Source organism: Mus caroli, chromosome 6, assembly GCF_900094665.2.
Source record: "Mus caroli chromosome 6, CAROLI_EIJ_v1.1, whole genome shotgun sequence".
In the NCBI taxonomy this organism is placed as follows: Eukaryota; Metazoa; Chordata; class Mammalia; order Rodentia; family Muridae; genus Mus; species Mus caroli.
The window spans coordinates 133,344,716-133,367,983 of NC_034575.1; the positions used below are offsets into that span (position 1 = coordinate 133,344,716).

At 45.5% G+C, this 23,268-nt stretch overlaps 1 protein-coding gene across 1 annotated transcript; it reads left to right on the top strand.

The window, feature by feature from the left end:
- The first annotated feature begins 2,514 nt into the window (after positions 1-2,514).
- On the top strand, positions 2,515-22,717 carry Emp1 (epithelial membrane protein 1). The gene is made up of 5 exons (XM_021164982.2): positions 2,515-2,705; positions 16,773-16,883; positions 19,445-19,541; positions 19,645-19,785; positions 20,520-22,717. The coding sequence occupies exons 2-5, from the start codon at positions 16,806-16,808 to the stop codon at positions 20,684-20,686; spliced, it is 483 nt and encodes a 160-aa protein (XP_021020641.1). The 5' UTR covers positions 2,515-2,705; positions 16,773-16,805; the 3' UTR covers positions 20,687-22,717.
- Positions 22,718-23,268: the final 551 nt, after the last annotated feature.

Consider the following 23,268-nt stretch of genomic DNA (forward strand, 5'->3'; position numbering starts at 1 on the left):
CTTTACTCTCTGCTGCTGGGAAGAGAGAGCTTCAAACTGGAGGAAGGCATGAAGTTAGGGCCAGAGCTCCGCCCTCAAAGGTCTCCTCTCTCTCCCTGGGGCTGCATTGCAGCCTTGTAGCTCCCAGGGGCCCCAGCCTAGCACTGGGAGCAAGAGACTGGCCTTTTTCCTCAGAGACAGGGTTTTTAAAAATTTATTATTATTATTATTATTATTATTAGATGGCAGAGGTAGGAGGTGAGGAAAACCATGAGAAACTGATGCGATCTCTGTCATGAAAAATCTGGACTGTTTTACTTTTCCACGGATCCCAATGTCAGGACCTGTGAAGAGGGAAGGATCAAATCAGTGTGTGTGTGTGTGTGTGTGTGTGTGTGTGTTTTCCTCAATCATCTGCTTTAGAAATATCCTCTTCTCTATAAGATCTGGAGAAATACAGACCCATGACCATGCATCACTGAAATGTACTTACAGTCTTTACTACCTAACTTCATCAGCACTCCGTTGGACCTCGAGCCTCCCACTCCTTTCTGTCTTTCTGTGGAATTTCAATTCCTAGAGGGTGGGGTCCTGTCCACTCTGACCCAGTTTTAGCAGGGCCCAGAGAAGGTTGCCGTACAGTAAATAGGGTTCTGATCAATGACTAAGTAATATCACGAGGCCTGCACTGGCCTGGAAGAGAACAGCAACCCCAGTTGCTGGGGTTTGGCAGCTGCAGCGACTCTCTGTATCTTCTCTGAGAGGTCTCTTGTCCTATTTAACAATGTCCTCAGGGAAATGTCACTGCAACTAATATCGAATGACTATTGGCCACAACCTTACAGGCTCTATGCTAGTCATTACTATCTATCATCTATCATTTATCTATTATCTATCATCTATCTCTGTATCATCTATCTATAATCTATTATATCTATTATCTATCAATCATCTATCTATCATCTCTCTATCTCTCTATCTCTCTATCTCTCTATCTATCTATCTATCTATCTATCTATCTATCTATCTATCTATCATCTATCTCTATCTATCTATCTATCTATCTATCTATCTATCTATCTATCTATCTATCATTTATCTATTATCTATCATCTATCAATCTATCTATCATCTATCTATCATCTCTCTATAATCTATTATATCTATTATCTATCAATCATCTATCTATCTATCTATCTATCTATCTATCTATCTATCTATCATCTATTATCTATCAATCATTTATTATCATCTATCATCAATCTATCTATCTATCTATCTATCTATCTATCTATCTATCTATCTATCTATCTATCTCTATTATCTATCCATCTATCACTTATGTACCCCAGACTAGGCTAGCTTCTAGTTCTCCTTGAACTTATGCTATCCCTTCAACTACCTACCAACTCTCTCTCTCTCTCTCTCTCTCTCTCTCTCTCTCTCTCTCTCTCTCTCTCTTGATAGTATCTCACTCAGTAGCCCACGCTGACTTGGAACTCACCATGTAGCTCAAGATGACCCTGGACTAAGAGCAATCCTCCTGCCTCAGCTTTTCAAATGTTGAGATTGCAGGCACGACCCACCAAACCTGTTTGATACATATATTTCTTGCCATCTGTGTGAGCTAGGTGCCTACCGTCCCCATTATATATATAAGAAGGCAGAAAGAGAGGGCGCTTGTCCACAGTCACATTGCTGCTAAGGAGAGCTGGGGTTAAATGTAGGCACCGAGAACCTGAACCTCTTTAGGGAGGTGACCAGGGCTGCGGGATTAGACAACTCTGTAGCACCCCCCCCCCCGATTCTGAGACTAAGTGGGGAGTGAGTGGCTCAGGGAAGAAGCTGTGATTGGGTCCCTGGCTGTCTTCACAAAAGCCAACTGTGGAGCAAGGTCCAAATGATTATCACATGAAGATCAGAGTGCAAAGTCCTTAATTCGAAGACTTCCTCCTGCAATGCCTACAATCCATAGGGGTGAGAGTTTAACTAAAGGCCCAGGATTATGTGCTATCAATCAGTGCCCCAACATTTGGAGCTTGCTGGGTGCCTTTCTGTTCCATGGGTCTCATCCCACTGCCGCCTACAGGTCAGGGGCACAAGGGTCAGGTAGGGAAGCCAACGAGAAATGAGTCTGATAATTCCTGGTGATGAGCAGCTGCTGCTATGTGCAGTGGGGGAGGAAGAACGGGGGAATCCTGTTTGATGATTAGCCGGGACTTTAATTAACGTGGAACTGCATCTACCAGCTCTCCCCTCCTCCTGACCCTAACCTGTGTTTTGCCCTACGTCCTTGGCAACCGAGGCTCCTTCTGGGTAGTAGAACTGGGCTTCGGTAAACAGATCTATTTGTGTGACTCCTCTTACTCATTTGAAGCAATGTCACTCCTTTTTCCACTGTGGTCTGTGTGTCTGAGTCAGAGGGAGCTACAACAGGGTTCTTTGAATTGATGGCTCACTCCCAGCCACATCTGACCGGCTGCCAACTTAGCAGGGCGTAGCTCACCAACTTTTTTTTTTAAATCCAGACTGATTCATAGAAACTCCTTTAAAACACGGGGAAAAGAAACCGCCCATCACACACCCAGCACACCAGCCCAGGAAACTTATAACCTCGGGAGTCAGGTCCCTCCCCTCACTGTGGTTGCAAATCTCCTGAAGAGAGGACCAGACCAGCAGCCTGCTCTACCACCCAGGGCATCTGCCTCTCTCACTGGATACTCTAGGTAAGATTGTCCCCACACTGGGGACACTCTGCAGACCCCTCTCCTTTCTTCCCTCTCTTAGGCTCCTTGAAGCCTTCCCCTCTCTTCTTTCCTCTGCTATCCCTCTTTGGCTCACAAAGAATGGAGTCCTTGAGACTTCTAGCTTAATGTAGTAGTGGAGGAATCTGGGATATCAGTGGGGACCACATTCTCTTGCTGGTATGTGGATCCTTGCTCCGAGGAGACGGAACGAGAAGGGACTTTGGAACAAACCTGAGTGCAATATTCTTTATGGAAGGAACTCTATGTGCCTTCGAAATGACGAAATGACGTAGCAGGGTTGGAAGATGTTTGCAAATCTTCTGTTTTCATTCAGATTACTTTGAGCTGAAATCTAGAAGGATGCTATGTTACCAAGACGCTTCTGCTTTTCTTTTCTCTCTGCGCAGGCAGGTTCAAGGCGGTCTCTGAAGAGAAAGTTTGTTCTGCTTTGTGGGTTGGTTGTTGTTGTTGTTGCTTTTTTACGCTTTTAGGTGACGGTGGATAAATATCTGAGTTTCAGTTAATTTTTGCGATTGCATTTACTGTCTGTCCCCCTCTTGTCTGTTGATGTCTGTTTAAGTATTTCATTCTTTCTCTTATTTCCCTCCACCCGCTTCTCAACAGGAAGGGAAGAGGGGATTGGTTTGTTTAAAGGAAAACCGTTAGGGAAACAGAGGCAAAGGGCGGTTCAAATAAAACTTGGGAGGGGTTGACTTGGTGGAATGGTGTGGGTTTCAGAATCCTTAGCCAGATGTGGAGGTGGGGGAAGAAGGCAGCGGGGAGAGGGTGGGGCTGGGGGCCTTCGGGGGATTCCTGTAAGGCTGCTGAATGGCTCTGTGCTTCCACCCCGGCTTCTGCATTTTGGAGCCAACTTAGGAAAAAAAAATCTTTCAGAATCTATTAAAGGATTTTTTTTTTTCTTCTAAGTGGACATGGAATTTTCTAGTGTGGCCGTGGTCATATGGGAATATTTACCTTATTTCTTTTGTGTAAAATATTATATAACTACAAACCCACGTGCTAAATGCAAAAAGAACAAAGGCACTCGGCTGTGTTTGCTTTTGTTTTTATTAGCTTAGCGTTTTTGGTCGAATGTCTGTGGAGGTGTGGTTCATTTCAACACAGATGTGGGTTTTTTTTTTTTTCCTCCTCTCGTAAACAAGCCAGAGGAGAGTGACAGGATCCAGCTTGCCTGGTGAAGAGCGAGGCGCCTTTTTCTTTAGAAATGCAGCTCGCTGGTTGGAAGAGAAAATTTAAAAGTAATTGGTGGATGTGTATCCATTGATCCTTCAGAAATCTCTGCAAAGCCTTTCCCCAAGGAGAGGGGGATGAGTAAGCCCTGGGACCCATTTCTCAAGACTCAGGGAGCAACTGCGTGTGCTTCCAATGTTTATCACTTCCAGATTGCATGACTGTGAACTGGGGAAGCCGTCTTCATTAGGTCCACAGCCACAGTTTCCTGTGAAGGTCCCACGTGTGGTTCTGTGTTATTCTGATCGGGTTGAAACTTGGCAACCTTAAACAAGTCAGCAAAAAGGGAACACTAGAGGGAGGGGTAAACTGCCACCAACTGCATGAGCCATGGAGCTGTCTCAAACTCCACTGTCCCTTGATAAATGAGAATATAATGCTTTGTGTGCTACCCCCTCCCCGCCCCCATTCCCTATGGAGTTGGAAGACCATTAAAAAAAATTGCTGCTCTGACTTTTTGCCTCCACGTAGTGGGAGAGCCCCTGAGCTGTGTGTGAACCTTTCTGGGCATCTCCAGCTCTAAGTCTTTGGTTGTCCTGGAAAAAGAGGCCATTACCACCCCCTCCCAAATCATGGCCTCCCGTCCTTAGGCTGCTCCAGTTTCATCCAGAGACTGCAGAATGGGGTGGAGGCAGAACACTGTCCAGGGCTGCTGGACATCCGGTTTGGCATCCTTGCCAGAGAGCCCCCAGATTTTACATTGTTCCAGGGTACTAAACTGTCCTGGGAGTTGGCAGAAGACCAGCAAGGTCCAGCTGGAGACGATCATGTCCTGAGACCGTGGCTACGGGCCAGTAGTAAGGGCAACCGTCTGCCAGAGGACAGATGTCTGTCCCCAGAGCCTGAGAAAGGTTGGCTGGCTTTCTCATCAGTCTTTGCTTTCCTCTGGAAACAAGATTAGGCCAGTCTCCAGCCCGGAGCAAGGAGTCCATGGAAGCTGTTGGGAATACAGGGCCTCTTGCCTGGTTCTAGACAGCTTTGGGACCGAAGAGCAGGAAAGCCAAGCCCATTTCTGTTATGGCAAAACTGATTTTTTTTTTTGTAGCCTCCACACAACCTGAAGGGGTCTCCACCTGGGATGTGGCCAAGGGTTCCTTCCTTATTCTTCTTCATTGCTTTTATAGAATCTTAAATTTAGATGTTGGGCATGGTAGTTCATACCTGTAATCTCAGGACTTAGGGAGCTGAGGCAGGAGATTGCTAAAGGTTCAAGGCTAGCCTGAGGCCAACCAGTGAAACTTGGTCTCAAAAACAAAACAACGACAAGAGAGGAGAGAGGGAGAGAGGGGGAGAGAGAGAGAGAGAGAGAGAGAGAGAGAGAGAGAGAGAGAGGAAGAGAAGAAAAGAGAAGAAAAGAAAAGAAGGTAATCTTATTATCTTACCATATGCAGAAATCTAACTTTTACATCATTATGAATGGATGGTTGTCCCGTGGCTCACAGCTCCTCAAGATAGCAGGGCGGGGACACCCAGAGTGTACGTGCCTCAGACGTTCACTCACACCCACCCTTCTTTCTAGACAGTAAATCATACCAGACAGAGTTTCTGAAATTCAGCAAAAATGGCTTCTCTGAAAGTTCTTGTTTTGCAGGCCTGAAATGACCCTGGGTGTGTGTTGGGGGGGCAGGGGGAGGTGCTTTTCAATTCTGTTCTGCTGCTGCCCTCTCCCCCCCCCAATGTTCCACTTCCTGTTCCTCTAGACATTTCATCTCTACTTAACATTAATCACTATGGCTCCATGGGATAGCATCGCCCATATGATCTAGCTTTATTCTTTTATTATGCAAATACAGAATCACACTGTGTAGCCCTGGCGGTTTGGAACTTACTATGTAGACCAATCTGGCTTTGAACTCACAAATATCTACCTGCTTCTGCTTCCTGAGTTCTGGGATTAAAGTCATAGGGTACTATACTCAGCTGTGTTATGTTGTAAGACAGGGTGTCTCCATGAATGGCAGGCTGGAGCCTAGAACTTTCTCCACCCTTCTTTCTGAATGCTGAAGTTATGGGTGTATACCACCACTGCTGGTGTGTGTGGGATGCAGAAAGAACATTTTTGAAATATTAAGATACCCGCCTGGTCAAACCATTTGTTCCTATATGATTGATTCTGAGCTATTTCATTTTCTAAGCACATGGCTGTTGTCACGTCTGTAACTCACCATGTATGTGTATACATAGCTATGTAACATACCCTCTCAGAGGACTCTAGGACTCTTAGATGCACGTGGGATGACACATTCAATGTTGATATCTACTGGTCATAGTTAAATCAACATGACCCCTGAAACACAAGCTGTCTGATAGCCAGCAGCCTTCTTGATTACCATTAAACTAGGATTTTCTGGACTTAAGTCTTGTTTTGGAATAATCTCAGGTGACTGAATTTCTGGGTTGTCCTTGTTTTTCCAGAACCAAAGAATGTGCACTGGGTCTAGTTGGGGTCTCCTTGGCTTTCGAACACACATTCCCCAAACATGAGTCCCCAATAAGACTCTGAAATGCTTCAGTCCCTGGTACCCTAACTTGTGAAACTCAATTAGACTGGTGGGTTCCCTGACAGCAAAGGAGAAAAAGAAAAACACAAACATGACTGTTGCTGCTTCTGAGCCTTCCGTTTAAGCAAAAATATTGATGTGTGTGTGTGTGTGTTTTCTTCCCTGTTCAGAAAGAGTATTTTCACAGCCAAGACAATTGGTCTTCTGTGACTGGACTGACTCCAACTTTCCTGAGTCTCTTTCATGGAGCACAACACAGCACTGTTAGCACATGTTGAAACTGTGTCGATAATAGTGGGGGAGATGTGAGATGACTGAGTAGCAAGGTTGGGCTCTGATCTTGTCTCGAATCTTCCCTGTGATCAGAAGCAACTCACTAAGAAAGGACGAAGAAACAACTTGGCCACCAGGACACTCAAGGCTCTGAAAAATCTAGGACCTTATCACTTCAGTTTTAAGCAGTCCCTTGAGTCCATGCTAATGGCTAACTTAATCCATAAAAGTTAGTGTAGCCAAACCAGGGGCTAGGGATACAGCCCACTGGCAGTATGCTTGCCTAGCGTGTTCGTGGCTCTGCATTCAATTATAAGAACCGGAGGGGTCAGGGGATGAGGAGGTGGCTTCTGCTGCCCTACCTGATCCAAGAGTCCTTGGGCACAGTATTAAAGAACTCACCTGAAACAGCCCTGGATATTATCCAAGCTTGGAAAGAAGGAAGATGTTTGGTTTATCAAACAAAGGGTGCCATCTCCAGAGGAGTCTGTACACACATCAGTTCACTAGGAGCATAACTGGGCTCGGAAACTGAGCTGGTCCTGGGTAAGACACTCCCCTCCTCTGGAGGAGGGAGAACAGGCACAGGTTTGGATGAGAGCAAACGGAGGGCATACTGGGAGGAAAAGGAAGGTTGGGGAATTGGAGGGGAAGAGAGAGAGAGGGAGAGGGAGGGGGAGGGGGAGGGGGAGAGAGCAGAAACTGTGTGTTTGGGGGATGGGCAAACAGAAAGGTCTAGAGAGAGCCAAGTAGAGAGAGAGAAAGTGAACCTGAAAGGGAGACATTACTGACTGCTCTCACTGCCCCAGGATAGGCCTTGGATCAAAATTCTGGTTTTCAGACCTCCATGAAAATCTTTTCTCTTCTTAGTTGTGGCGTGGTTGTTGCATGTTTGGGGACATTAGGTTTTATAGGTAGAGTTCTGGCGCTTCTCCTTTCAGATGAGAGTCAAGCCTAGTGAGGACCTAGACTTTAGACTTCTGCCTTCAGAAACCTAAGTTCTTTCCCTTGGGGTCCAAGAGAAGGAAGAGGAGAGATCTTTGTTGAACTGCAACGGTGAATTTTGCATAAGCAGGCATGTTCACAGAGGCCTGGCAAAGCCGTGCAGTGGAGGCCAGGAGCTTCCCTCTGCTCAGGGCTGCTCCCTGAACTCCCATAGGGAGGGGAATGTGCCAGCGCTGTGAGTGTGGAAACCAGTCTTAGGGCTGGCAGTGAAGGCTTTGACAGGGCCAGCTGTCTGTCCTGACTGGACCATAGAGAGCAGTGTGACAGGAGAAAGCAATGGTCTTTGCAAGATCCTTTGTTTAGAGCGTTGGGACTACTTTGAGGGGCTGTCCAATTCTGATTGGCTCGAAAGTTGTGGGAGGAACAGAGCCACCAGTAACTGTCAAACCCTCAGAGGACAGCTGGATGTGGTGCCACATGCCTTTAGTCCCAACACCAGGGAGGGTTGAAGCAGGAGGATTGCTGTGAGTTTGAGGCTAGCAGGGGCTACATAGTGATTCAGTGTCAAAATATCAAAGGGGGGCCTGGGGAGATAGCTCAGTGGGTAAAGAGCTCACTGCGGGAACAGAGGACTTGAGTTTGATTCTCAAAGCCCACATGAATAATCGGGTGTGGCTGGATTTGCAATCTCACCTATGGGGAAGGAAGGCAGGAGGATCCCTGGGGCTCATAGCCAGTCAGCTTAGCTGAGTCTTGAGGTCCCAGCCACTAATAAGACCCTATCTCATAAACACAACAGCAACAAAAAACAAGCTTGAGGACAACTTCGAATGAATGACACCAGGGTTGTCTTCTGGCTGCTACACACACACACACATATACACACTCACACAAAATTCATACTCACATACACACTCACACACATATACACACTCATACTTACACACAGATATACACACATTCACATACATACACACCCACACACATACACACATGTACACATACACTCACACATATAAATACACATACACACATACTCTCACACAATACACAATACACACATGCACACACACTCACATACATACACATACACTCACATACACACACATACATGTACACTCACACATACACACATTCACACACATATACACACACTCATATACACCCACCCACCCACATACAGACATGCTCACAGACTCACATACAGACTCAAACCTCAAACACACACACACACACACACACACACACACACACACACACACACCTCTCAGAAGACAGAAAACCGAGCTGGAGTGGAGATCCAAAACAGTGGCTTCATTCTCTGCTAGCTGGGAGGCAGAGGTCTTGGTCAAATGACTGAGAGACCCCAGTATCTCTCAAAACAAAGTAGCTGCCATCTCTGAAACTGCACCAAGCCAGCGCCCACCCAGCATGCTTGGGTGCCCCTGCTCTGCACAGTCCTCCAGCTCCATCAGCCTTTTTTGTTTGAAGCATGTTAATGCCATCTGCTGTCAGATGCACCCAGAAGCCTCTAGGGCCCAGCCACACCTTGATTTTTCTTACCAAACCCTAGTTATTATCTTGGCAATGTCTCCCTGGAAGACAATCTGGCTGCAGGAGTACTTCTCCTTTGTCAGGAACAGAAGGCAGCAGAAGCTCCCGTCCTCACCCAGGAGACATCCTCCCCGACACTGGCCAGCTGCAGCCAGAGGGTGTGGGCTGAAATCAGGCCTCACAGCAGAGATCTGTCTCCAGCCTTTGCAGATGTTGTCCAGATCCACCCACTCCATGGACACAATGGAAGACAAGCGGAAATGAGAGAGAGGGAGAGAGAGACAAGGGTGGGGTGTTTCTGGATGCATCTGCAAAAACAATATTCATGCTATATGCTTGCCTTTGCATAGTCCACAGCTCTCAGGCTGCAGAGAAGCCTTGTGACCACCTCGCCTGAGCCTTTCTTTGTTACAACAATGAATAAATATGACCTACAGCATTTGGCTTGCTTTGTCTTAGGCATGGACCCTTCAATGCTCATGCTAAGCCTATGAGGTCCTTAAGAAATTTGAACTTAGAGTCTGTTCTTTGTCACTTGGGACTCTGCCTCCCTAGATTTCACCAAGCAGACAGGCTTTGCAAAATCTTTCAACTCTGGCCAGAATGTTTGTGGGACTCGGGCTCACCTTTCTAATTAGACCTTCCTTCCAACCTACCTCCTTTCTTTCTTTCTTTCTTTCTTTCTTTCTTTCTTTCTTTCTTTCTTTCTTTCTTTCTTTCTTTCTTTTTCTTTCTGACTTATTCTTCCTCTTTTCCTCTTAATTTCCTTCCCATTTCCTTTATTTTTTCATATCTTTTCCCCTTTCCTTCCTCTCTTTATCTCTTTCTGTGTCTTTCCTTTCCTCCTCCTCTCCCTTCTAACTCATTTGCTGTTCTTTATACTTATTCTTTGGCTCTATATTCTAACCACATGTGGCAGGTGATACAGGTAGGATTAGCCCCAAAGAGACTGCCCCGTTTACGACAGGCCACCTTTGTAGCCCCTTTGCCCCAGGACCACAAAGAAACAGCTGTTTCCCTGAATCACCCAGACCCCTGTGTCTTTCCCTGCTCAATTGTTAACAGGCACTGAATCCATCACTACTTGAAGCGTCAGCCCTAGTGTGAGCTACACAGATCAAAGGGTGACCCACAGTGTTTTCTTTCCACATCTGAGCATCCCATATGCAGAAACAGGAAGACTTGGCCCTTAAGGATCCCCTCATCCCGTTTCCCACACGGAGATGCATGCCTCCCTTTCCATCTGTGCGTGAAAACAATGTTGAGGATGGAAAAGTACACATGACATAAAAAGCAATAACAATGGCCAGGGAAGCTCACCCAAGGCCCCATCCACCAGCCCGCCTTCAATCGCAGCCTTCCCGTCCTCCAGATACATCCTCCACACTGTTCCCCAAGGGCAGAGTTTCCTTTTGCTTATTTGCTTTCTGTCCCATAGGCATCTGTTTTGCCAACTAAAACGACCCTCAATGGGAACGCACACACATTGGAACCCCAAGCACAGCAAGAATGGTGTTGACATGGAGGAGGGTAGACAGACTTCTGTGCCACCCTGCAGTGTCCTTAAGAAACACAGAGAGCCTCAGATCCATTTCAAATGTCACATTGAAGGAGATGTGCACAGTCAGGGCTGACTCATGAAGGCCTCTTGACCCAATCCCTTTAAGAACGACTTGGCCTTTCCTCGTTTCCCCCTGCCTTGCAGGAAGTGCCAGGTCTTGGATCAGATGGGGTGAAAAAGCCTTCACTCCAGTTGCAGTTAGCCAGCAGAAGGTGGGAATGTCTTTGCTAGAACATTACTGGCCAGTGGAAGGACAGAGGAGGCTCTAGGAAGAATCTCTGGACAGAGTCTCATTATGTAGCTCTGGCTATCCTGGACTTCATGTATAGTAGACCAGGCTGATCTTGAACTCACAGAGCTCTGCCTGCTTCTGGCTCCCAAATGCTAGGATTAAAGGTATGTTCCACTCTACGTGGAATAGGCAAGCACTCACTCTTACCAAATTAATTATACTCACATTCTGTGGGCTGTATGTACTGTTGGCAAGACTTTACTAACAGGGCCTTGGATAGTTCCCAAGGACAGGCTGAGTTTAAGTATGATTTGCATAGATTTTCAGGTTGAGTTTGTAGATGAGTTTCATGGCTTTCGAACCAAATCTTAAAGCTCTCCATTAGCCTGCAAGTTCTATACCAAAAAGTTAAGTGGAAATGAAATAATGTGAAGTTTGTGTATAATAAGGTGCCCAAGCCATAACTTGCAGCAATGTGACAAATAATTTATAAAAGTGACAGAGGACTGAAGTATATGCTACCTTAAAAGGAAAAAGGAAGTTCTGTAGAGATGGGTCACTGACTAAGGGCATTGGATGCTCTTCAGGGGACTCCAGCTCAGTCTCCAGCATCCACATTGCTGGTAGTCCATAGCTGGTTGTAATCCAGAGGCCCTGGCATCATTTTCTGGCCTCCATGGGTACCGCATCATCTCATGGTACACAGACATACATGTAGGCAAAACACCTATACACATAAAATAAAGATTAAAAAATGAAAAGAAGAGAAAGGAGGTGTTCTGTGTCTTTCAGCCACTCTGCCATTATTTTTTCCACAGTGAAGGAAATATTGCCCTCTTTAGTTCATTTATTTGTTCATTAACTAGGTTTGTCTGGTACCTGTCATAGAGTCTGCCCTTAGGAACTCAGACTCCTGAGGGTGGGGGAGCCAAGCAGGTCCATAAAGAACTCTGTCATCAGGCAGGCTGCCATGAGGGCCTTTTATTAAGAATATGTAACATAACAGGAGGAAAAACATCAACTTCAGCCCTGCGGACAGAAGGAGGCAGAATTTGAGCTGGGTGAGAAAAATTAATAGGTAGTTACTAGGGGAAGGACATCAAAGCAGCTTTCATTTTTGGAAGTCAAATTCCCAGGATTCCGTGGGCTGCTGTCGGGAGTCTCATTTCCCGGATACGGGTGCTTGTCTCAGTTGTGGTTGGGGGATGAGGGTTGTAGGCTGAGGAAGGACTGGCCAGATAACCCAATAGCAGGACAGAGAGAGCATGGTGAGGGGGAGGTTAGAGAGCGTGTCCTGGGAGGAGCTGACATCAGCATCCAGGCTAGGGTCCTGACAATGCCGGCAGGATAGGGACCCACTGCAAGATAACACAGGTAGAAACTCCCAGGTGACTGTGAAGCTTAAGACAGGAAGCCAGGGAGAGGCAGAAACGGTAGCTGAGCCATTATTGGTCTTTTCTTCCCAATAATGGACTCTCTTAGGTACCCCTCATCCCTACTCCAGAACTGTTTAAACTAGTTTCAGCCAGCCAAACCCACACACACAGTACTAGGAAGCATCTTGTATAGTCTTGCCAACCATAGAGACGCTCTCATTTGTAAGAGTGCCACCCAGTCTCATATGAATTGTTCAGCTCTATACACTCAGGATGTTAGCTCAGCTCTAAGGAGGCAGGAGAATTCCCACAAGTTTGGGCTACGTGGTGATTTCCAGCTGTACTTGGCTCTAAGAGTCTGATCCTTATTTTTCCTAATCGTTACTTCCTTCTGGTGTGGTCATCTGTGCCTTTGGGTTGCTTCTCTGTTTCCCTAGACCCTGAGCATGCCCCTGCCAATCACACAGTGCAGACGGGGTACCTGCTGTGCTTACAGGGAGCAGACACAAGAAGAAGGGTTCTTGTTGTCTGCATAGAAGGCAGAGCACTTCCCAAGCTTTCTGAACATTGTGAATTGACCAGGTGTGGTGGCTCACTGGAGAGTGTAAAAGCACCACAGGACATATTCCTGGTATGGGAGTCCCCAACAACAGATGACACACGTTGAGTCTGTCCATGCAGCAAGAAGGGAGGGTGGTGGTACAGTGGAACAGTCCGAGTTGTGGTACCCTGTTCTCTGCTTCCGGGTTGGCTCCACCCCTTGAGGTTGGGGAATGCGCTCTCTACTGACAAGAATGTGAACTGCAGCATTTTGGGGAAATAGGAGGGAGAATCCTATTACTGTTGCAGTGAGATACACGCTGCAGCAGCCCAGACTTTGAAAATTGTCTAAATGCTTGTGTTCGCTTTGTTTTTGTGGTGGTGCTGAGGAGAGATCCCAGGGCTCGGAACTTGCTAGGCAAGTGCCATACCGGTGAGGTCCACTCTGAGTCTGAGGCCGGAAGTGGTCTTATTCCTTGTGGGGAGGAATGAGTCAAAGGATGAGCTACAGGAGACAATGGTGGGCAGAAGTGTCAAGAGCTTGAACCTAGCCTCATTCTCAGTTGCCTTTACTGGCTTCTCAGATACCCCCACCCATCAGCACCACTGGTGGTTTTCTGAAAACGCCTTGAGGGTTTGGTCTTTCCAAACCCGGAATTCTCAGCCTTCCTAATTATGGGACCCTTTAACCATAAAATGACTTTTGTTGCTCCTTCCTAACTGTAATCTTGCTACTGTTATGAACTGTAGTGTAAATATCTCATATGCAACCCCCGTGAAAGGGTCGTTCGCCCCCCAAGGGGGTCACAACTCACAGGTTGAGAACAGCTGTTCTAGGCTCTCTAATACAGAGGCTGGGTAACTCTCTGCATACAGAGATTGGGGTGACCCAACAGAGAAGTTTCATAAAGTCTTCCGTTGGGTTTCCAAGTATTTTGGAAGAGGGGTGTTAAAAATAATGGGAGCCCCTCTAAGTTAACAATGGATGACACTGGTAAACTTGACACAAAGATGAAGCTCTGTGTGTCACACAGTAACTGGACACAGTGGCTGGACACAGTGCCCGGAGGCACAGAGGACTAAGGGTCTTGTTCACTAAGAATACTCATTGATCTGAGATATTTTGTTCCTTGCCTTAGAGGAAAGACACAGCACACACACACACACAGAGAGACACACACACACATACACACATACACACACACACCCTATCGCAGATAAAAGAGTCACTTTTTGGTTTGCATCTCCTCAGGCAGCAGGTGATGCAGGTGGCAGCAGGCAGGGGACAAGAACTAGGTGGACCTGTGCTGAGGTAAGAAGAGAGATGGAGTAGCCCAGAGAGTCCATGCTTCCCAGACATGACGAGCGGCCACTGGACCAGGCAGTCAGCAGGATGAAACAAGAGGGACTCTGCTGGATAGGGTCCCAGGGCAATCAAGGAGACAGAAAGACTTCTGGATTTGCCTGCCTGTCAGGCAACTCATTTAAAGAGGCCTCACTTGGTGAATTATATATAGTCCATTCTTGGCTCCTCAGCCACTTTTCACGATTAGGAGAAAATTTGTCAATTATAATCAAAATGAACCCGAGAGTCATTACAGGGTCGAGGAGGGTGGGAGGAAAGTTCCCATTATGTGATTCTTGTCCTTTTCTTTCCTGAGCCAGCTTTATTCTAGATGGGCAAGCCTGGGCTGAGAAAAGCCAACTGTCTCTAGAGGATGTGTTCTTAATACCCTCCCTACTCGAGGGGTGAGGACTAGACAAAAAATGTCAATTTCTGAGGGTCAAAGTGATTTTAGCCATATGCTGTCTGGTGAACTACCCTGCAAATGTCTTATTTCTCGACTTTGATGTGGGGTGGCATGTGAGTGAGTAACTGGACCGGGTTGGTAACAGTCATTCTGCTTCATAGAAGAAAGACAGTAACAGTAACAACAATCACGGCAACCCTGTTATTAGTACCATGTGACACACACGGTACTGTACCATGCTGCAGAAGGCATTCTTGCTTACGTCATCCAGTTGCACCCTCACACAGAGTGTATAATCGGTATCATGGCCCCTCTTCACGTCTGAGGAAACGGAGGCCGAGATCAAAGCCCTTGGAATAATTCTAAGTCAACTTCTAACTAAAAAAACAAAACAGTAAAACAAATCGTTTTCTCCATACGTGAAAGCCAAGGGGGAAGTTACGGAGGTAGGCGAGAACCACAGGAAAGCAGCAGTGAGCTTGAACATTGGGAGAGAGGATTCACAGGCTCTCCCCAGAGGCAGCAGGAAAATGGCATCGGGTTTTGCCATTCACAGTTAAATTGGGAACATTCTCTGCCTGCCTCCCTCACCGTTGGAGGGAAGCAGCCAGTGGGGAAGTGGATTTTTTTGGAGAGTAGAAACCAGTGTGGACAAAGAGCCAAGAACCCAGGCGTGCAGTAGATCACATTTGGTTTTGAGTAGCTGATGAGAAAGCGAGAGGAGATAAAAGACACACAATGTCAGAATAATGATAGTATCAGTGTTCTAATAAATACCTAGTGTAGCTTAGAAGTAGCTTAGGCACAGACAAAGCATCAATTAAAACAGGTGGAGAGAGGGGGGGGGGACAAGCAATTGCAGGATGCACACAGCATCTCCTCTATGGTTGGTGCATCCTCACACACTCCCTGCCTAGAGGGTGAATAGTTCCCCCACCTCCAAGTCCTTTCCCTTTGATGTCTCTCTGAGCTGACTCTGCATCTGTCATAGGTGTGACACAGAGGGTATGCACGGCTGCCCCAGGTGTGCCCTCTTACGCTTCCTTTAGCTTCTGGATTTTATGATCAGTGGTCTCTGTTGAAATTGTGGCTGAGAACTTTTGTTTATCCATGCACATTGTTAATTTATATTAGTTCCTACTCTTCCGAAGGGTGATTTATACATCTGTTTGTCTTTGGGGATGGGTCTTGAATGACTGAAGTTGCATAAACACCACACACCAGCAAAAAGCACATCTGGTGTTATCTCAAGCTTTACACTTCTGGAGCCCCAGAGCTGTCATGTTGAACCGCAGGAAATCTAACATCGCCCTAGACCCATAACAGCATCCCCACCAAGAGGCACACAGGGCCAAAGGCTCAGGTGTTGCAAATATTAGTCTGGAATGCTAAATCAGTAAGTGGCCGGGCCATTGCCCAGTAATTAGGTTGTCATACTATTGGGTGCCAAAGAGCATTGTAATAACAGAAGTTGTGTCTCTCTTATTTTACGTCTCATCCGGGATCAAATTAGTAGCCAATTTGCTCTATGGCCGTTGAGTAATAGTGGCTTGTGCTGCAGAACTCGTTGTTTCTATTCAGTTTGCTGGGTGAGCATTTTGCTGGAGCACTGATGCTTTCCTCATGCAAATGGAAACCGGGCATGCATGCTGCTGCAGAGTTCTGGAGGTGACAAAAATCTTCCAAAAACTCAAAGCCTGACATTTTTGGCCTGCCAATCACAAACAAAACATTAGCAGCTGCTATAAAGCATACCATGCGCTTCTTAATATAATGAATATTACATTCTATAATTATACTCATTATATCTGTAGAATATTCATTATATTAAAGAGATGAATCTATAAACATGTGGGAACAAAACAGAAGTACTTGTCTATACAAAGATGAGTAAGCATTTGGGTATGTATATCAATCAGGTTTTAGAACATTTTGATGTAATTTTAAATTTTAAAAATTGTCACACTTTCTTGTGTCAACAGAGATCCTAAAATGAGAAGGTGGGATGTGTCTTACTGACTGTGACAGTAACCTTTTTGTCTCCCCCGTCTTTTGTTTTCAGAATTCTCTACTCAGGAGTCACCAAAAAGCCAAGATGTTGGTGCTACTGGCTGGTCTCTTTGTGGTCCACATTGCCACTGCCATTATGCTGTTTGTCTCCACCATTGCCAACGTGAGTCCCAGCCCCTTGTTTCCTCATCCCAGGGAGTATCTTAGGAATAGTTTGGTAAAAGGTTAACAAACAAACAAACAAAAACACATACTCATAGATCAAGGGAAGAAATAACCAAAGTGTAAAAGGCCAGAGTCCACAAGTGATTCCTCTAGGGGTGTTGGGAGGTAGAGAATTCAGCTTCGAGAAGAATCCTCTCCACGGGAGGTGGACACTGAGATGCATTTGAAGGATGGGCGTGTCTCCTCTAGAGGAGGAAGGGAAGTAGAAGAAAATAGAAGTGCAGTCCAGGCAGAAGAGCTGGCAAAGACGCCCTTGTGGGACAGACTCTCCCTGCGCACGGGTTAACAATATCTGCTCATGCGCTAGATGGCAGAGATTCCTGACTAGAGGGTAGACAGACATCAGAGAATAAGGACACGCTTTGGATATGAGGTTGACAAATTCAAGTTTTGTGTGGAAATAGGTGTGTGAAATGGAATTTGGTAGGATTAACTTGGTGCCCGGTGAATCAAGTAACAAATAAAATGATCTTCTACGGAGATCGCTAGTCTGTCTTTGCTCTCGGAACCCGGGGCTACTCTGACCCCTAGTGGTCATTTTTAGCACCCAATTTGTATTGTCTTAGACAAAATGAGCCAGTTTCTTGGACTTAGAAGTCAAGGCAGCTAGCTAGCCCATTGTGATGGTAGGATTTGCATGAAGAAGGCAGAGACAAGAGGATCATGAGTTTGAGGCCAGCCAGAGCTACACATTTTGCCGGGTGTGTTGGCTTCCGCCTTTAGTACCACTTGGGAGGCAGTGAGTTAAGGTCAGCCTGGTCTATGTAGCGAGTTTCAGTATAGCCAGGAAACTACAGAGAGAAAACCCTGCTCGAAAGAAAAAAAACAAAAATCCAAAAACCCCAAACCAACCAAAACAACACAACAACAACAACCAACAACATAAAGTTAAGACAGCCAATCATTAGACACACAAACAATGCTCCAGAGTGGACTACAGTCCTTGCTGTGGTTTAAGGGTGAATAAGGTTCGCTTTGTTTTGTTTTCCAGATAGAGTTTATTTGTGTAACCCTGGCTGTCCTGGAACTCACTATGTAGACCAGACTGGCTTGGATCTTAAGAGATCTGCCTGCCTCAGCTTCCCAAGTGCTGGTATTAAAGGCGGGTTCCTCTGCTGATTGACAAGGGTGAATAGGTCTTAAAAGTCCAGACAGAAGGGTTTTGCAAACATCAGAGTGTAAATACAAGCTAGGCCAGTTTAAGTTTAAGTATTATGAAATAGGACATAACCCCTGCCCAACCTGTCTCCTGTAGGTTTATAATTTGGCCATTCTATAAGCAGACTCCTAATCCTCACAGGATAACAGTGTGGTGGTAAACTTCAAACTGTATTAAGAGCTACCACATGCTTCCTATTCACCCAGTACCAGCTCTGATGTGGGGGCTGAGGGATCAGGTGATTAGGTATGCCAGGGAGTCCTGTTTCGGCGTGGTTTGCGCATGTGTAGACAGAGCTGTCTTATGTTCCAGAAGGAAATTGTTTTTCTTGGTCCAGGCAAGAAGGGATGGAGAACCTGGGGATATGCATTTTGGCCACACCTTGTGCTTTTAGCTGCCTCTGCCTTGGAGCCCTTGATGCTGCATTTTGACATGGAATGACTTTGCATGTTTTAACGGTCTGCATCTGATCCTTCTGTATAGAGGAAGGTTGCCTGTGGGCCCCAGGTTCATTTCATTCTTGTCTCCCCCGTAGTCCTCTGTTTCTTTTGTTTCCAGCTGGACGTTTTCCCTTATCTTTTTTTGTTCTTTAAAAATTTATTTTTAAAAGTATGTCTATGTGTGTGGATACGCACATACAAGTGCCAGTGAAGAAGATGTTGGATTCCCTGAGGCTGGAGTTACAGGTGGTTGTGAGTCTCCTAGTGGAGGCGCTGAGACCCGAACTCTAGTCCTCTTGTAAGAGCTATAAATGTTCTTAATTGCTAAGCCGTTTTAAGATCCCCAGACATTTTTGTTTCTGTTTTTGTGTTTTGAGACGGAGTCTCATGTAGCCTACATTGGTCTCAAAGTTGCTATCTGAGTGGAAGCTTTAATTCTGGAGCCTCCTGAGTTATTTACAGGGTGCTGCAATCACAGCGAGGTGCTACCAGGCAAGACTTAACTTGTTTTCCTCATTAGCTAGGTATTTAAATGTGAGTCTTTTAAACGATATTGTGCATACTCACTATATATTTCCTCACCCAGAGTTTTTTTTGTTCCTTAGAACTTCAGAATTTTAAACCACTATGGTGGAATTTCTTTAGTTAGTTTGTGTGTGTGTGTGTGTGTATACCACCAATAGTGAAATCCAAAAAGGGAAGATGATATCTTTTTTGGGTCACAATTCTCTCTCTTGGGACCTTTGTGTACTTGGGATCTAATTTCTACAGAGACACGAGGTTTAGCAGTATTTATAGCTGCATAGGGCGTCTCGGTTAAGATTTGGTCCTGACACATGTTGACTTCCTCTTCTGAAAGCAGAAGGGTGATTCTTAATCAACTCCATCTCCTGGTTTCAGGTCTGGATGGTTGCAGATTACGCAAATGCGTCTGTAGGGCTTTGGAAGAACTGCACCGGTGGTAACTGCGACGGCTCTCTGTCCTACGGCAATGAAGGTATGCATGCAGACATCAATGCCTAGAACACCATGGGTGTGTTCAGGAAGGTGTCCAGACTCTCTGGTTGTCTAATGCTCCTGGTTCTGTCTTGTCTTCACAGATGCTATCAAGGCAGTGCAAGCCTTCATGATCCTATCCATCATCTTCTCCATCATCTCCCTCGTGGTCTTCGTGTTCCAGCTCTTCACTATGGAGAAGGGAAACCGGTTCTTCCTCTCAGGATCCACCATGCTGGTGTGCTGTGAGTATCCAGAGCAGCAGGGTCTACTTTACATGAGAGCATCAGTCTCCCCCACATCCCCTCCCCACTGTTCCAGACTGAGCACAGGGCCTTGAGATGCTAAACAAATACCCTAATACTGAGCTACATACACAGCCCCACAGGAAAATCTTACATCCTTGCTTCAGTCACTGCCCCTCAGATTAGCACATGGCTGTGTGGAGCTGCCTCTCTGGGCTGTTCTCTCCTCTAGTTATCAGTTGGTGGCCTGGTATTGCTGCTTGGATCAGCAACCCTCATATACTTGGGCACCATCAGGACCACTTCAATACAAAAGGTGGGAATCCCCAGAGAAGATTCAGCTATTGCCACGATGTGCACAATTACTGCAATGCACCATCTTCTCCATTCTTTCCAGAAACACCCAGTTAGGTAAAAGGCCAGGCTTCTCTCATAACACCATACCTAGTTGTATGGAGGCCCAGATGGGACAGACAGGTAGAAATCAGGATGCGTCATGATTTATTCTTCATTACACACAAATCAGTACAGATAGGAGAGCCCAGCTATCTCTTATTCACCAACATACCATCAAGCGCAAATATGGGCAAACCAACACAGCGACCTTTTAGGGACACATGAATAGAGTCCACTTTCCTATTGCTGTCCAGGAAAATGGGATCATAAAAACACCAAAAAAAAAAAACCCAAAACTCACTTCAATGCCAATCATGCCAGTTCCCCCTTTCTTGCAGGGCTGTGTATCCTGGTTGGAGTGTCAATCTACACTCATCATTACGCCCACAGTGACGGGAACTTCAACTCTAGCAGCCACCAAGGCTATTGTTTCATCCTGACCTGGATCTGCTTCTGCTTCAGCTTCATCATTGGCATACTCTATATGGTCCTGAGGAAGAAATAAGCCTAATACGCTTATGGGCCTCTGGGGGCGGGGTGGGCTGGGTAGGAGGAAGCAACCTAACCTGGGAGGGAAGCAGGAGTCACTGTGTAAGAATAACTGAGAGAGGGGAGGGGGGAGGGGAGAGGGAAGGAAGAGGGGGAGAGGCCCAAACCCAAACCATATCTGGGGCAGTGGGATTCTCTACTGCCAAGCACCCATCCTTGGAAGAAAGTTATTGGCTGATACACTGATGCTTCCTTGACGTCACCAGAGAGTCCTCCTCTAGCCACCAAATATGGCCCTGTCCATCCTCAATTACATACACTCGGGACCTCCCCAGCTGCCATACCACTGGCGCCACTCTTGAGGGTGGCTGCTGGGTCACACACTGAGGTCTTCCACATCCATATCATCAAGTTCTGATGGTGGTTCAGGTCCTAGCAAGAGCAGATATTGCCTCTATGCTGAGGCTAAGTCTGGAAGCCACCTTGTGACCTAAAACCAAACATCAAATCCAGATCCCATGTGCCTGTAGTGGGAGCTTTGGCCGGGAAGCCAATGTGCATATTTGGTGGCCTTTCTAACAAAAGTATAGGAAGAGAGATGGTTTGTAAGTTCAAGCTGATGGAATTGGTTTAGCCAAGAAATGTAAGTTTCTACCCCAGAGGATCTTGGAGACAGGTGGGGACAGGCAGTGCTCCTCAGTCACATGTCACCGAGCTGTCCCTCATGGAGGCCTCCTGTTGTGGACTCTGCTAGACTCTCACTTACAGCCAAGGCAGCTTTTCTGGAGTTTTTCTAGATTCTCTAGAGCCAAAGATGATAATGCCCCACAAAACGTAGGGTCAAAGCATATGCCCACCGCAGTGCTATAGTAAGTTTGTGGGTTTTTAGGATTCCCCCAAAGCACTCAATGTATCTTGTATATGTAACAGGGGAGAAATGCATGTGTTCCTCTGACATACAATTCGGAACTAGGAATATTTGAGGAAGTCCAATGATGACCAACAACACTGGGGACCAGAACATAACATCTAAATGCAGTGGTCACTGTAGCTTTGACCTGGGCTGGAGTGGTCTCCTCTCAACAGCTTTCAACACACTATTTTCCAGCTAAAGATGGCAAAGCTGTAAGCCAATTAACATATCCACCAACCTAAACTAAAGAACCAGTCCTGAGGGTGTGAGGGAGGTGCTATCTGGTTATGGAGTATTAAGCAAACCATATTTCATTTATGTTAAGAAGAGAATGCCTGCTCTCAGGAAAAAAAATGTAATTGTGTGAGATGAATAAAGTCCTGGTGATGGGCAGACAGTTTCTTTTTTTTAAACAGGAGAAACTCTTAGGGCGTCCAGACAGATGGTAGCTAAATTGTTGGGGCTGCAGGGGTATTCCTGTATAAGACTTAGAGGTAGTATGATATCTCAGATTTCTGCCTTAAAGGGCTTTCTTTTTAGAAATAGTTTCTTTTATTGCCCTTAGAAGATCACCCCCAGGAAGAGTATGAGATATCTTTTCTACATTTCTTTTCCTAGGAATATTCTTATCCACTTATTATATACATTTCTTTTGGGAGGGAGTTTTTATGCTATAGTTGCTGGTATTTATGTAAAGGGACCATTACTAAGTGTATTTCTCTAGCATATTATGTTTAAGGGACTGTTCAAGGTCGGTTACTGAATTACTGGGCTGATGTTAGAGACACTGGCCAGAAAAGCTATAATAAGTTCTTAAATTGTAATTTGATCACTATACATTTGTTCTATGCTGCCTTATGTTCATAAGAATATCAACAGACAGCTAGAGCCGGAAAAAGATAGTCACATTTTGTTAAAAAGTTGAATTATGACTGGAGTGAACCGTGCATTCCCTTGCCTTTTACTTTTTTTCTGTGACATTTACGTCTCATGTAATTTGCATCGCATTGGTGGGTTATTCTAGTACTGTATTTGGCTTCTTCATTAATAGGATATTTCACATACTATAATTGTAAATATTTTGATACAAATGTTTATAACTCTAGGGATATAAAAACAAATTCTGATTCCCTACATTGTGTGACTGTTTTCTTTTTCAAAAGTGTGAGATAATATAGAGAATGGTGACATTTATTCCTCCTCATTAATCTACCTACTGGTTTGATTTGGTGAACTTGACATTTATTTGAGACATTAAGTTACTTTCTGGTAAAACCCTAAGGATTTCTCTAATAATTATTTCAGGCAGCTGAATGTTATCAAATATAGCTTTGCCTTGCTTTAATTAGACCTCGTAGGCAAAAATGGAATTTCATAAGCTAATAGATTAGAAAGGGGTTGTTATCGTCTTAAATAAGAGTAGCTTATGACATTAAGAAATGAGGCACTTATAAAGTTTGGTTGAAGTAGCCAGCTCCTTTAATGTGTCTTCTAAGTTCACACTTAGAAGATGCACAAAGGGCTGGGTAACTGACTTCTGTAGAAACCTCTTGTGTTAACTGGGGTATCTCTGCATGGATTCAATGAAGGAGGACCCTGATATAGCTGTCTCTTGTGAGACTATGCCGGGGCCTAGCAAACACAGAAGTGGATGCTCACAGTCAGCTATTGGATGGATCACAGGG